A 13,801-nucleotide genomic window follows, 5' to 3' on the forward strand; every position below is an offset into this window, starting at 1 on the left:
AATTTCCCTATTATTGCTCAACAGCCTCCAGAACATTCTCCATTACTGATTTCTTCCATAGAACACACATCTCACTCGCACTCATACACACACCCAATCATGAGGATCCTCCGCGCGCACACGCACACACACACCAGCACAAAAGGATGACGCACAACATATAAGAACACATAGAAGCACTAAGAACATCTTTTTGCTCGTATTACTTGTCTGATTTATTCTCTATTTCACTTTTAGAAACTACGTGTAATTCTTTTCTATTTATTTAGCAAATTTTAACTTCAATGTTTCTTTATCTTACTTTATCCTTTTAACATAAATATCTCCTTATATTTAAGCTAATTTTCTCCTTAATTTTGGCAGCCAGGTTCCCACTTCATTACATGGAAACCTGATCTGATTTGATTTTGGCCTAGTCATAGTGTTTCTGTTAATTTGTGCAGTCACGTGCCATGTGACCGTTTTCTCCGCAATTCCAGCATTTTATTGGAGGTTGCACAACTCCTCTTCCTCGGCCTCTAAAGCCTCCTTTAGACATTGCTCGCCCTCTCTGGCCTTTCTGTCCTCTGCCTGCATTTTGGTAAAAAGTGTCACTATCCTGGTCTACCAGAAAAGTGTGTTTTGAAGCTTTCATTTGTTTTCGTTTTTGTTTGTTTATTACTACTTTTTCCGCATGGAGGGCATGATTTATGTATTCCTCCAAAGTTCCGGTGTTCATTCCTATATGATTATTGATCACCCTAATTTGTATTGCAGGCTTGGACCCTACATGGATGGCATTTTTTAATTGTTGCTGATAAGCACCTTGAGGCGCATTATCTTCCACCAGTCCACTGTGTGTTTTAAACACTTTTGTCATGCGCACTCGATACTCATCAAAGGTTTCATTATCATTTTGCTTTGTTCTGCCTATTTCTGTATAATTTGCTCTGATTTCCTTTGACCAATCCATTTCTAGCGGGCTTTTCTGCCTAGTGGCTCTGTCCGTCATCCCATAAGGAGGAGGTGATTCCTCAATTTTGTGTGTGTCCTGCATTTGCGGATACAACTTCGCAATGATCTTTAGTTTTGAATTTGTAGCATGTGTTTTCTCTTCTTGCTCTTGTACTGCTTCTAGTTCTCCCTCAAATTCATATTTTTTAACCCATTTATCAAAATCTTTTTTTAATCGGTTGGGATCCTGCCTTTCAACTATTTTCCAATCTTTGCATTTTAGTTCATGTCGGGGTAGGGACTTTCGCTTATTATTTAAGTTTCCCATGGTTTATTTTTCTAAATTTTGGAGTTGGTAGTTTGAATGGCACCTACAGTGTCCTAAAACCAACTTTATTCACAGGACAGTGGTTAAAAATTCAATGTGTGGTAAGTCTCCTTTCACCTCCCCCAAAAGGAGCCACCGTTTACAATCCTGTGTGTTTATATATAGGAGCGCTCAAATGAGATCACTCTCAGTCAAACCGTACACAAGCATACCACGCGCGTTTTCTTTTTAAGAACAGAGGAGTCTGCCCCTCCTGCTGCGGAATTTAACTAACATAAAACGTTAGGGGGCTCCACATCCGCCCCTGCAGAATTTAACTGTTTCTAGTTGTACTTGATAGGGTCTAGAATTCTCAAGGTTTTTTTGTTTTGTTTTTTTAATAACAGAGGAGTCCGCCCCTCCTGCTGCAGAATTTAACTAGCTTGAAAGCTAGGGGGCTCCACATCCGCCCCTGCGGAATTTAACTGTTTCTATTTAGTAGAATTAATATTCATACTCACGGTCTGCTGATTCTCTTCCTCGGAAGATCTCGTCAACCCTCCCGGTGTCCAGCCGGACTGATCGAGACAGTCCCGTCAAAGGGCTTTTGTTTTACCTCGGCCGAGGATTGTCACCTGCGTCGAAGAGCCCGCTGGAACCGTTCAAGGCGTGTCGAGATCCCGGACGAGCCCCCAATTTCTGTCAGGTTTATTTCAATGACTGAATAATTATTAAGAGAAGAGCAACAGCAAACAAACCAGAAGTGAGACAGAATATTAAGTCTTTTCTCGCGAGGAGAACGATAGAGAGAGGAAACTCGGTTACAATCTCCATCAATTCTGAGTTCTCCCTCCACGTGCTCCTCTATTTAATGTTTTGGTTGCCCTGGTTACAGAGGCGTTGCTACACTAAAGGGAGGGGAGATTGTGTCTGTAGCAACGCTGATTAGCTAAGGAATGTAGTGTGGTGTGAATTAGCACTTCATTGTCGGCCCGTGACCCCCGCAGAGTTTGTCCATCTGTTCTTCTCCATTTGTTGGCAGAGTCGTCCGCGAGCGAGATCGATAACTTCAATTGCCGCTTTCCTGTGGAACAATGCAACTAAACCTTGGCTAGACTTTATCTACTTAGTAAATTAACACGCAATAACAATTAGTAACTTGTCCTAAACACTAAAACAAATGTTAAGTAAATGTAAGGTAACTGGTATGCAGAAGAGAAAACCTTTGACCTCAAGTAAAAACATAGCAAGGGAAGTTTTACGACATTGTGTAGGATGCAACAAACTAAGTTATTTATTACTGGTTATATACATTCCAACCTAATCCTACGATCAAGATAGTTAGGAAACCCTGACTTTAATGGTCGCTTGGAGGTTCATCTGGGGTGCAGGACAGCAATGAGGCATGTTGTCTAACAAAGTGGTCTTTGTTAGAAAGGAACTGTCCTTCCGTGGTACATCATAAAAACAGCAAGGCCAAACAGCAAGCATATAATGCAGTAATATTTCGGTAAGGCATTGATTAGAGAACGCATGATAACATATATATACATTTTTCTAACAATCCCGTTGCACAGACCTGATTGAACATCAACGTTCCGTGTGATCATAACACGAGCACCCAAGGCAACTTTGATTGAGTCCGGGAGCTCATTCTTAGCGCCTTGCACAGGGGAAGCTTGCCTTGCCATTCTGCCAGTTCCTTTGTCTTTCTTGCAGTCATCCGCGTCAATCTGCACAATGTCCTTATGAAACAGTTCCAGCAACGCAGAGTTATGGCCATCCACCTGTTTATTGGTGGCAAAAACATGCAGAATATGCTTTGGACACATTTCTGGGGAAGTGTACCTCGTGGCAAGGAGAGCTCTGTCCATTTCCGACAGTTCATCTGACTTTTCTTTGACGCGGAGTCGGTTCAGCAGTTCGGCAAAGGCGACATCGTCTTTCTGCCTCATGATGGCGGTGAGCGTGATCTTTTTGAAGTCGTCACGCCAGTGGTCCAGCCGCGTAGGATCGTACACGCACAGAGGTTTGGACTGTCTCACGGGAGGGAGCTGAAAGAAATCTCCAACAGCAAGAACAGACATGCCACCGAAAGGTAAATTAATTCCTTTGATTTGTTTCAACCTGGCATTCACGTAGGCAAAGAGGTCTTTCGACACCATGGAAATCTCATCGATGATGAGTATTTCGGCGATGGACAGCTCGGCTCTGACTTCGTCCAGTTTATTGCCCAGCCCGTGGTACGGGGGTTTGAGACTTCTCGGCAGTTTGAGTAGACAATGCAACGTTGCCCCGGAAATGTTGAACGCCGCCGTGCCAGTGAAAGCTGCGAGAACAACCGTTTGCTTGGAAATGTCGGCCTCCTCAGCCAGTCGTGGTAGTCTCTGCAGTATTTTGGTAGCCTCAGCGTGGATACACTTGATGAGATGAGATTTGCCGGTCCCGGCGCCACCGTTGATGTGGTAGAAGAACTGCTCAATGGGCTTTGAGCTACACACACGTTTTATGCACCAATCTCTGACCTTGTAGAAGACGGACGCTTGCTTTTGGTTCAGGTTACGATACATGTCGCGTAACACTGCGGGATCGATGGCTGCAGCCTCTGTCACGATGGACATTTGCGTTGTTTTGGACCTGACGTTATAGTCCGGGACATTTTCCTCCACGTTGTCGTTCGGTTCATCTCTCGCGTTCATTTCCTCAACGCATTCGAGTCTTTGCAACTCACTCTCGGGAGCCAGGTGGCACCATTCGTTTATGACGAGCCCACTCTCCTCCACCTCTTGGATGGCGTTGTCAATGTCTCGACTGTATTTCTCATACCTTTCTCTGTTCCTTCTGACAATTTGGCACACGCGCTCCACAGAGTCGTTATACGGTAACTGTACACAGGCGTTATCATGAAACAACTGATAGGAAGGACAGCGTTCAGATTTTAATTGGCAATCAGCACGATGAGGCAGGTACAGCTTGAGCAAGGAGCAGTAATATTCCTACGGATTCTTTTGTTCAGAGTATTTGCAGTATTTGATGACCGCATGTTTTTTTGTTCTTTTCTGGACAAAGCCCATGTCGTTCAGCAGAGACAAAACATTCTTACCTTTGGCTTGTTTGCCATAAACAATTCTGCACATTGATGCAAAATCAGCCAAGCACATGACTTCAAATTCCTCTGTTTGAGGTCTGGATTTGTATTTTTCCGGTAGGCCAGTCATCCACACTTCATGAGATTCCTGCGTTTTGCCCTCAAGGAGTGAGAGAGAACTCATTTTCAGCGCATTGTCACTCGTTTGTACAAATACCACCACCATGCGGGAGGACTGTTTCATATGCAAGCCGCACGCACGTGCGACGCATTCCTGAGCACTCACTTCTCTTTTCTTGGAGTACGCTTGCATAATTTGCTTCATTTCATCGCTCTCGTTGACATTTGCGCAGCGGGAGTTTTCAATGACCGATTTCAGGTATTGGCTCAGACCGTGTTCAGCCTTGCTGATGTAGCTGCAGATGTATGCGATGCAAGAGTAGGCATTCAGGATGTATTGGATGTCCAGGTTTCCATCCCAGGCAAGAAGCAAATGGCGGTTGTAGTTGTTGACCCAGCAGTCTTTCGGTTCTCGCTTAAGCACGACAGAACTCGACGAGGCCGTCATGCGCAAACAGTTCATGTACTCGTCACCGGTGAGCTTACATTTAGCCAGTAGCTGAGGCAAAGTCAGGGATGCCGTTTCAGGCTCATTCAGCAGATTTAGCACGAGAACAAGCTTGGCATTCGACGCCAACCGATCGTCATTGCGTTGATCTCGATTGTCGTCGTCGACGGGCGCAGGTCTGACGATTATTGTTTCATCGCACGGTTGTTTGGGGAATCCAAAGCGGCAATTTGCACCTTGGTGTTTGACGCACGATTTGGAGTGACTTTTGCTGTGCATCTGAACCTCTGTGACCTTTTTGTACAATTCCGGTTCCTTCTGCGGGTCCGGCAGCTCGGCCGAGATGTAGCGAGACACAAAATGACAGATGGCTCCATCCGTGGCTTCCTCAAATACAGGGGCACCTCGAACCCATATGAGGCAATGAATGTGAGGACTTCCTCTGTGTTGAAACTCCAGTCGGTAAAAGTAGTCGACGACCTCACCAATCGGTTGCGCCGGAGAGAGGATCAAATCTCTGAACAGAGCTTCCACACGCTTGTCAAACATGCGCATCGTCGTCACAGGATTGCTGCGTAGGATCTCACACTTGGTAGCCCAGTCAAGTTGGGCGAAATTCACTACTTCACCTTGTTGCGCTTTGATGGCGGTGATGACCTCTTCCCAACGCATTTCGGCAGCAGAAAATGTGCAAAAGAACGTGGGTGTGCCCAGCTGCCGGATCATAGCAAAAAGATCTTTGGTGGTTTTCTCCCAATAGGCCGGCGTACCTCTCAGCGGTGTCATGAATCGGACAGCATCTTTGCTGCGCACCAGTTTCTCAACTTCACGTTTGTCCTGAAGCATGGCATTGTTTATCCTTCGACCATCCCTGGTAAAAGGCTTACCTTTGCGCAGCTGTATTGTCATGCTCGACGTTGCCTGGTAAATTTCAGTCACAAACTGGGCAAAGAACAAGTAGTTGGTATCTCGAGCAAAGCGTTCATCCACGCAACACAGACGGGTTTTGAAATATTTGCTTGGTGTGAGTTTTATTGCTCTCTCTTCATCGAGGGTGTTCTGACCAGTGGGAAACTGCACCGGAAAAGCCATGGCCTCAAGCTTGGGAGTCTTGAAAAAACTTACTGGGTTGTTTCTTTCTGCAGGAGCAACACAATAAATGCCCTCTGTAAAACTCATAATTTCCTCTGCCACATCATTGGGTTGGAGACACGATTCAAGTATCACTCCACCATTTGGTTGATCACCGTCTTCCGAATTTCCTTGTTGCTGTTTGTTACCACTGTTGTCATGTTGAGAGTCACTGTTCATCCCACACAGAGCATCACTTTCAAATCTGTACATCTCCTCCAGAGCTTCCTCATTGTACTCACTGTCGCTCATTTGCGCTTCATCGGAGCTGCTCTCATCGTCAGTGAGGGTTGGGTCGCAAAGGTCCGCATCGTCGCGAATGGTTATGTCTCTGTACTGTGGATGGACTTGTTTCAGTTTCATCAGAGCGCTCATTAGCTTAGACCAAGTGACAGTTTGAAAAAACTGATGGCCTTTGTAGCAAAGCCGTCTCTTCAGTTTCACTCTCAACATCTGTGACTTACTTCTTAGTCTGGGCAAGACATTGACCGTCTCTTGTACTTCCGATGGCACGCACACCACATTTCCACGAATGGCTCGTTGTTGACCTTTGGGAAGAGGTACAATTTTGGCAAATGATATGTATTTGGAAATGAGGTGTCTCTCCAGTATGTTCAATCCACACAGTTCCTTTGGAATATCAGAGAGTGTGAGATTGTTCGCAACAGCAAGTGCAGGCATTTTACCATCTTTGAGGTGACTATAGCAAGTGTGACATATCCACTCCAGTTTTCTTTCAGCTGGTACGCTGCACGAGGCCTGACATTCATCATCACAGATATGGACAAATTGTCCCGTGAGACAACTTGCAACAACATGTCTGTTTTTCTTATAAAATCTACGTTGACAAGCGCGTACTTGGTTCGGAAACAATGCTCTGTGGCAAACAGTGCAGACAAATGTGGGGCCATTCTTAATTTGGGCTTTGAATACCTCAACAGCTTTCATGAGCACACAGTCATTTCGCTCCCTACATAGTCGGTTTATGACTTAGTATTTTTTCAAAAGCGTACTTACTCTGCGCATTGTTTTGGTCTTCAGTGAATCAGATTTTTTTGCCATTATGCGCCTCATGATTTCCTGATGTTTTAATCGGAATTCAGGGTTGTTTAAATAACGGCGTGTCATGTAAGAGCGCTGCCTGTTTCGAAACCCAACGTCGTCACGGTAACGTTCTGTGATGTAAGCGCGTCGTCTCATCGTAAAACACTCATCTGTCCTATAACGACGTGAGAAACGGGAAAGGTTTTTCTTCTTAAACTCATGATCCGTCTGACAACGTTGTGTAAAATAGGACTTTTGTTTGGCACAAAAACGCTTGTCCTGTTGATAACGGGTTCTAATATAACCCAATTTCCTTTGTCTTACCTCTGCAATTTGACTGTACTGTTCCCTCTCTTTAGAGTTTTTCATGATTCTCTTTAGTTCCTGTTTTTTACGTCTCACTTCCAATTTTTCTTTTAACTTTTCTTGTGCTTTTATTTGTCGTAGGAACTTTTCTCTACGAGATTTTGGAATTTTTGTCACATTTGCCAGCTGTTTACCTGTAGTGAAAACCACTCCACTGTCGTTATCGGTAAATTCTTGGTGGTGACGTTCACCTGAACACCGTCTAGTGTCGCTCGTCTCAACACATGAGACAATCTCAGCAACAGGTCTGCTTGCGGCAACACTGATTTGCGTCATCCACTGCTTCTGTGTCAGCGTTTTCTCTCGTGTGTCTGTCTGTGCATTAAAACTGAGAGATGAATAGAATTCAAGTCGACGTTGCAATGTGATCAACTGCAATTTTCAAAACCGCAAAGGCTGCAATTTGAAAAAGAAAATGTGCGTATATTTATTTATTGAATGACTACCATTTCAGTCAAACTGTTTTCTAAGTTGTATTTGAGGTAGTGCCCTTTTTTGTATTGAAGTTAATGTATCGCTTGTGTTTGGTAAATATGTAGAAAGAGAACCTTAAAAAAAATGGCAGATTAAGTCAAAAACAACAATGACATATGTATCGTTGGCTGTTTTTGCTTCGTTTCAGTTTACTTTGGGGTTGAAGAAGGATGACGTGCACCTGCATCAACAACCTCCACCCGAAGACCACGACGAGTTGGCCACCTGAAAGTCAATTTGGTCTGAGATATTTATTTGTTATTGTTACGACATTGTCTTGAAGTCTGTTCCATGTTCTTGTCAATAAATGTCTGACAGTAAAGCCCATAAGTGGCCTTACGATATTTCAGTTTTGCAAATATATATATATATATATACGATGTCTTTGAATCTCAGAAAAAGAGATTTCTGTAGTTCAATCTAATAAGTGAAATTCTCAAAAGACACCTGCCAAAGTGTTATAAATCAAGCAGTTTAATTCACAAGTAAGCAAATAGTTTTATTCATGTTTTAAAAATACATTCCGTTTAAAAAATAAATATAATTATCATGCCTTCAAGTATAAAAACAATAATATGTAATAAATATCTTCTTTAAATAATTCATACGACTGTTTGCAATAAATAAGGTCTTAGATTCACAATGGCTTTTTTGAATGAGCAATAAATAGGTTATCTACAGAATAAAAAATTTAAAAAACTCAGTGCAAAAACAAATACATCATCAATCCGTCAGTGGGTTACGACACGTCAGTGCAGATCCAACAACTTAATTCACTTCATGTTTTGCCCAACATTTCCGACGGGCTTCAGTGGCGGACGTGACTACCGCAATAAACTAAACATGGCGAAGACCTTGGCATGTTTTCCCCTTCGCCGTTCTTTGCGCCTCAGCGCCCTCTCGCCGTCAACAATGAAGATGTAGAGCTTCCGCAGGATGTTGTGCGCCGTCATCTTTCTGTGGAAAGCATCGGGGTGGTACAGTGACCTCAATAGGCTCTCCTCCTCATTGCTACTCAGGCCTGTGACCGCTTCTGGTTTTTTCATCTGCCGGACAAGAGTAAGCAACACAATGTCAAAATAGGTATTATAGTAACAGCAAAATTCATTTCCTATCCTTAAATTGTCACACTGGCCAACCTTTTGTTTGATATTGTAGAGCAGGAGTTCAGAGTAGTGTTTGGCCTCAGACAGAATTTTACTGCCGGGATATTCCTTCTCCACGTGCTTGAGAAGAATTATGTAAGTGGACAGACCTTGGGCCAGCCTGTGCAGGCAAGCCTCCTGGAAAAAAGAATATTTAGGTCAGTTAAAAAACAAATATCTATTCAACCTACGCATAAAAGTCAAGCCGATGCTAGCAAACAATTATGGAAAAAGTCAGTGTCTGTATTTTCTCCCACCTCTGGTGGTTTTCCATTTCTGGTTCTTACCTTGCTAAAGTTGGAGCTGGGGCAGTTTGCTGGAAACTGAGGTGCTTTGTAGTGCTCCAGTAAATGAAAGTTGACATTGTTTTGGAATTCATCATCAAACTGATATTGAAATTAGTCACAAGTCAGATATGTTTTACAGCCAGGAGAAGACAATGAAGATGCTTTCTGAATTTCCACTTACAGCTTTCTGGTGTTCTTTAGCGGTACCCAGAACCGAGTCCCAAACATGAGCAGAGGTCAGCAGGTCAGAGGGCGCCGTTTCCTCCTCTCTTGAGGTGTCGCTTGATGGCAAGACGGTGGTCGCTTCTGTCAACGGAGCGCCATTGGCTCGCAGTACTAGAAAAGCCACCAAGCCCACCGCGAGAATTTGCGTGTCTAATGCGGAAGCAGAAGAAAATCATGAATGAATGGCAAAAGAGGAAGAAAATTCAGGAAACATTCATCACTGACTTACACATGTTGGGCATGTTGCGTCGAGATTACTCTTGCCTTGACCGCCTGCTCTCGTGGAACATGTCTTGACTTCTCATTGCACAGCCGTTATATATTCTACTGACCGCAGGGATTTCCGAATACCTTACGGTTTCAATTATATACTGATGAAACCGGTATTACACTCTTTTTTTTTTGGTGCATACAGCAGAATGTAATTACACAGAATGAAAAAAGACGAATTCAATCATTTTTAAAGAACAACAACTTTATTTCAATTATTTCAATTAGATTTCACAACAGGTCGGAGCAGATTTTATTTAAAAAAAGCCCATTTAATTGTATTGTTATACAATATTTTTATAATGTGACCATGTCAAAAGTCAAAGTCTGCTTTATTGTCAATCCCTTCATATGTCAAGACACACAAGAAACCGAAATTCCATTTCCTCTATCCCACGGTGGAAGTGGAATTTCCATCATCATCTTCCAAACGTGCGCCAGTGGCTTTGCTCATCCTTATTTCCTGGAAGAAAAACGGACGTCAAAATAGAAATATTGCTTCTTATCGCTTGAAAGATGTGTCACCTCTCCGTTGGCGTTGATCAAGGTAAAGTGGACCTGGCCTACGGGTCCCCAGTTGGACTGTGTCTCCCAGACTAGATCAGAGGGAGGATTGTGGTTTCGGCCAGCGTCAGCCGCCCAGATCTGATGCATGTAAAGGTCATTGAAATATTGAGCACCTTCTATCTGAGATCTTCCAGATAAGATTGATTACCGTGACACTCTCGTGGGCCTTCAGGATGAATTCTGCGGCAAACTTGAATACGATGGGAGCAGAAGATCCAATCTGGAGCTTCACCTGCCAGTCCCCCAAATTCTGATCCTAATAGTTGAAATTGATCTCAACAGGTTAGTCGTTACTGGAAAATGTGCAAATTTCGTAAGATGTTCCCCTGTGACACATCCACTGACCTCATCAACTGTATTGCGGAGTCTGACATATTTGAGTCCACCTCATCCAGAGTGACCTGCTGCTCATCCACAGTGACCTGCTGCTCATCCACAGTGACCTGCTGGGCGATTTTAGGACGAGGCACATTGCATCCGCCCGAGCTCAAACCCTCGCTGTCCTTCGGACGTTTCCTCTTTTTGCTGGCCGTCATGGTTTGGCGTACCCTGGGGACAAACGTGGAGACATTAATTGCTATGAGAGCAAACGTTGTGGTATGTTCTAAAGCTGTAAAAAGACCTCTCCTCCTTGTTCTGGGTCCGCTCCCTCTCTGTAGACAGAGCCTCCTCCAGATCTTTCACTTTTTGGCCGGCTTCCAACTCCACCATGCGAGACTCGTGCTGGCTTTGGACCATGCGCAAGTCCTACGTGAGACGTGAAAATGACTCAGCTTTATTTTCATTAATTAAATAAGCGATAGTGATGGTAATTACCGACCGCGGAATGCAGCTTATTTTCAAACTCCAGCTCATCTTTAAGGATTTGAATGTGATGCGACTTCCTGAGCAAAAACAGTATTAAACCCTCGACGCAGTCAAATGCGCTATTTATATTGATGTGCGACTATGGGATGGTTAACTGAAAGTCCAATTGAGCTGCAATTAGTCACGAGGAGGATTTTCCTTGGGGTGTGGCCCCAGCAGCAAAGCAATTATGTCAGCACTAATATCCACTATCCATTTTGTTGTTGGCATATTTTTGATAAAATGGCCGGGCGGGCCTCACCGTGCTTCCAGCTCGTCAAAATCAATCTTCAGCTTGGACAACTCCACCTGCAGACGTTCACGCTCTGTGGCCTCTGAGACCAGAGCCGCACGGGCTTTCGCCAGATTGGATTCTTTCTTCGTGTCCCTGAGATGACAGATATACACATAAACTGGGAATATGGAAAATTTCGGGCAGTCGGAGAAATCAGCGTGAACAAACAAATACATACAGCCGAGTTAAAAAAACACCAGAACAATCACCATGACAACTGCGAACACACAGAAAGAAAATAAATAACTGGAACATCACTCAAACACCGGTGATCCCATCGAGAGTCCCACATATGGGATGGTTAACTGAAAGTCCAATTGAGCTGCAATTAGTCACGAGGAGGATTTTCCTTGGGGTGTGGCCCCAGCAGCAAAGCAATTATGTCAGCACTAATATCCACTATCCATTTTGTTGTTGGCATATTTTTGATAAAATGGCCGGGCGGGCCTCACCTTGCTTCCAGCTCGTCAAAATCAATCCTCAGCTTGGACAACTCCACCTGCAGACGTTCACGCTCTGTGGCCTCTAAGACCAGAGCCGCACGGGCTTTCGCCAGCTCCGTCTCGTAAATGGCCCTCAGCTCATTGTATGCATCTTGAGGAGTGTTTTCTGGGGTTGCCATTTTTCGAATTTGCTTCTGTTGATCCAGAAAAGACTCTGTCAGTATCATGCCATTACACCAAATGCAACATGCACTTATCAAAGAAACGTCATAGAGGTTTCTTCAAAGTCAAAGTTTCCTTTGTAACTAGAATTTTGCAATTTCTGGAGAAATTGCGTGTGAAGGCGAAATGTATGAATAACTTCTTCGGGGAATGCTGCCGAACGATGTGGAAACGTGTTGAATTACTTGAGAAATGTAGAATATTTGGAGAATTTGTGGTGAATTTCAAAATAAAAGATGTGAAGTTTTTGGTAAGTTGTGGAATAGGTAAAAAAAAATGTGGGATAGGTAGAAAAATGATGAACAGTTGAAAGTTGGAATGGGTTGAATCGGTTGAAAAATGTAGAAATGAGAAGGGGAAAAGGAAATATTGGAGAATTGGGTGTGAATTTCAAAATAAAAGACGTGAAGTTTTTAGTAAGTTGTGGAATAGGTAGAAAAATGATGAACAGTTGAAAGTTGGAATGGGTTGAATCGGTTGAAAAATGTAGAAATGAGAAGGGAAAAAGCAATTGGGTGTGAATTTCAAAATAAAAGATGTGAAGTTTTTGGTAAGTGGGAAGTTGTGGAATAGGTAGAAAAATGATGAACAGTGTAAAGTTGGAATGGGTTGAATCGGTTGAAAAATGTAGAAATGAGAAGAGAAAAAGGAATTGGGTGTGAATTTCAAAATAAAATATGTGAAGTTTTTGGTAAGTGGGAAGTTGTGGAATAGGTAGAAAAATAATGAACAGTTGAAAGTTGGAATGGGTTGAATCGGTTGAAAAATGTAGAAATGAGAAGGGAAAAAGGAATTGGGTGTGAATTTCAAAATAAAAGATGTGAAATTTTTGGTAAGTGGGAAATTGTGGAATAGGTAGAAAAATGATGAACAGTTGAAAGTTGGAATGGGTGGAATCGGTTGAAAAATGTAGAAATGAGAAGGGAAAAAGGAATTGGGAATGAATTTGAAAATAAAAGATGTGAAGTATTTGGTAAGTTGTGGAATAGGTAGAAAAATGATGAACAGTTGAAAGTTGGAATGGGTTGAATCGGTTGAAAAATGTAGAAATTAGAGTAGAAAAAGGAAACTTTAGAGAATTTGGGTTGAATTTCAAAATAAAAGATGTGAAGTTTTAGGTTGAATTTCAAAATAAAAGATGTGACGTTTTTGGTAAGTGGGAAGTTGTGGAATAGGTAGGCAAAAGATGAATAGTTGAAAGTTGGAACGAGTTGAATCGGTGGAAAAATGTATAAGTTAGAAGTGAAAAACGAAATTTTATGAAATTTTGCAAAATTTTATGCAAATTTTAAAAGTGAAAACGTGAAAATTTTGAATTTGGCAAGTTTGGGAATGTCCCCAATGTGATTTGAATGTGTTGAATTATGTGAATATCAAACTGGAACAATGTAAATGTGAAATGTTGAATCTGCCATTAAGAATGAATGGGGCAAAAATCGCCATAAATTTGTGAATTATGCGAAAACGGAAAATTTTTGGAACGAGAAAAATGTGAGCACCCATGCCATGAATTTTTGGAATAAGTGAAAAGTGGAATGGAGTGAATCGGTTGAAGTATGTGGAACTAGTTAAGCGCCAAAGAAAGCTAAC

General features: G+C 42.7%; 1 protein-coding gene across 1 annotated transcript in view; it reads right to left on the minus strand.

Moving 5' to 3' along the window:
- Positions 1 to 12,899, minus strand: part of LOC133144986 (lamin-A-like) — a 32,114-nt gene extending 19,215 nt beyond the window's left edge. The window contains exons 1-2 of the mRNA XM_061268038.1: positions 11,999 to 12,899; positions 11,514 to 11,639 (exon numbers count right to left, since the gene is read on the minus strand). Of these exons, the coding sequence (XP_061124022.1) occupies positions 11,514 to 11,639; positions 11,999 to 12,216 (344 nt within the window). The 5' untranslated portion in view covers positions 12,217 to 12,899. The remainder of the gene's footprint in view (positions 1 to 11,513; positions 11,640 to 11,998) is intronic.
- Between the last annotated feature and the right edge of the window lie 902 nt (positions 12,900 to 13,801).

Source organism: Syngnathus typhle, linkage group LG20 (assembly GCF_033458585.1).
Source record: "Syngnathus typhle isolate RoL2023-S1 ecotype Sweden linkage group LG20, RoL_Styp_1.0, whole genome shotgun sequence".
In the NCBI taxonomy this organism is placed as follows: domain Eukaryota; kingdom Metazoa; phylum Chordata; class Actinopteri; order Syngnathiformes; family Syngnathidae; genus Syngnathus; species Syngnathus typhle.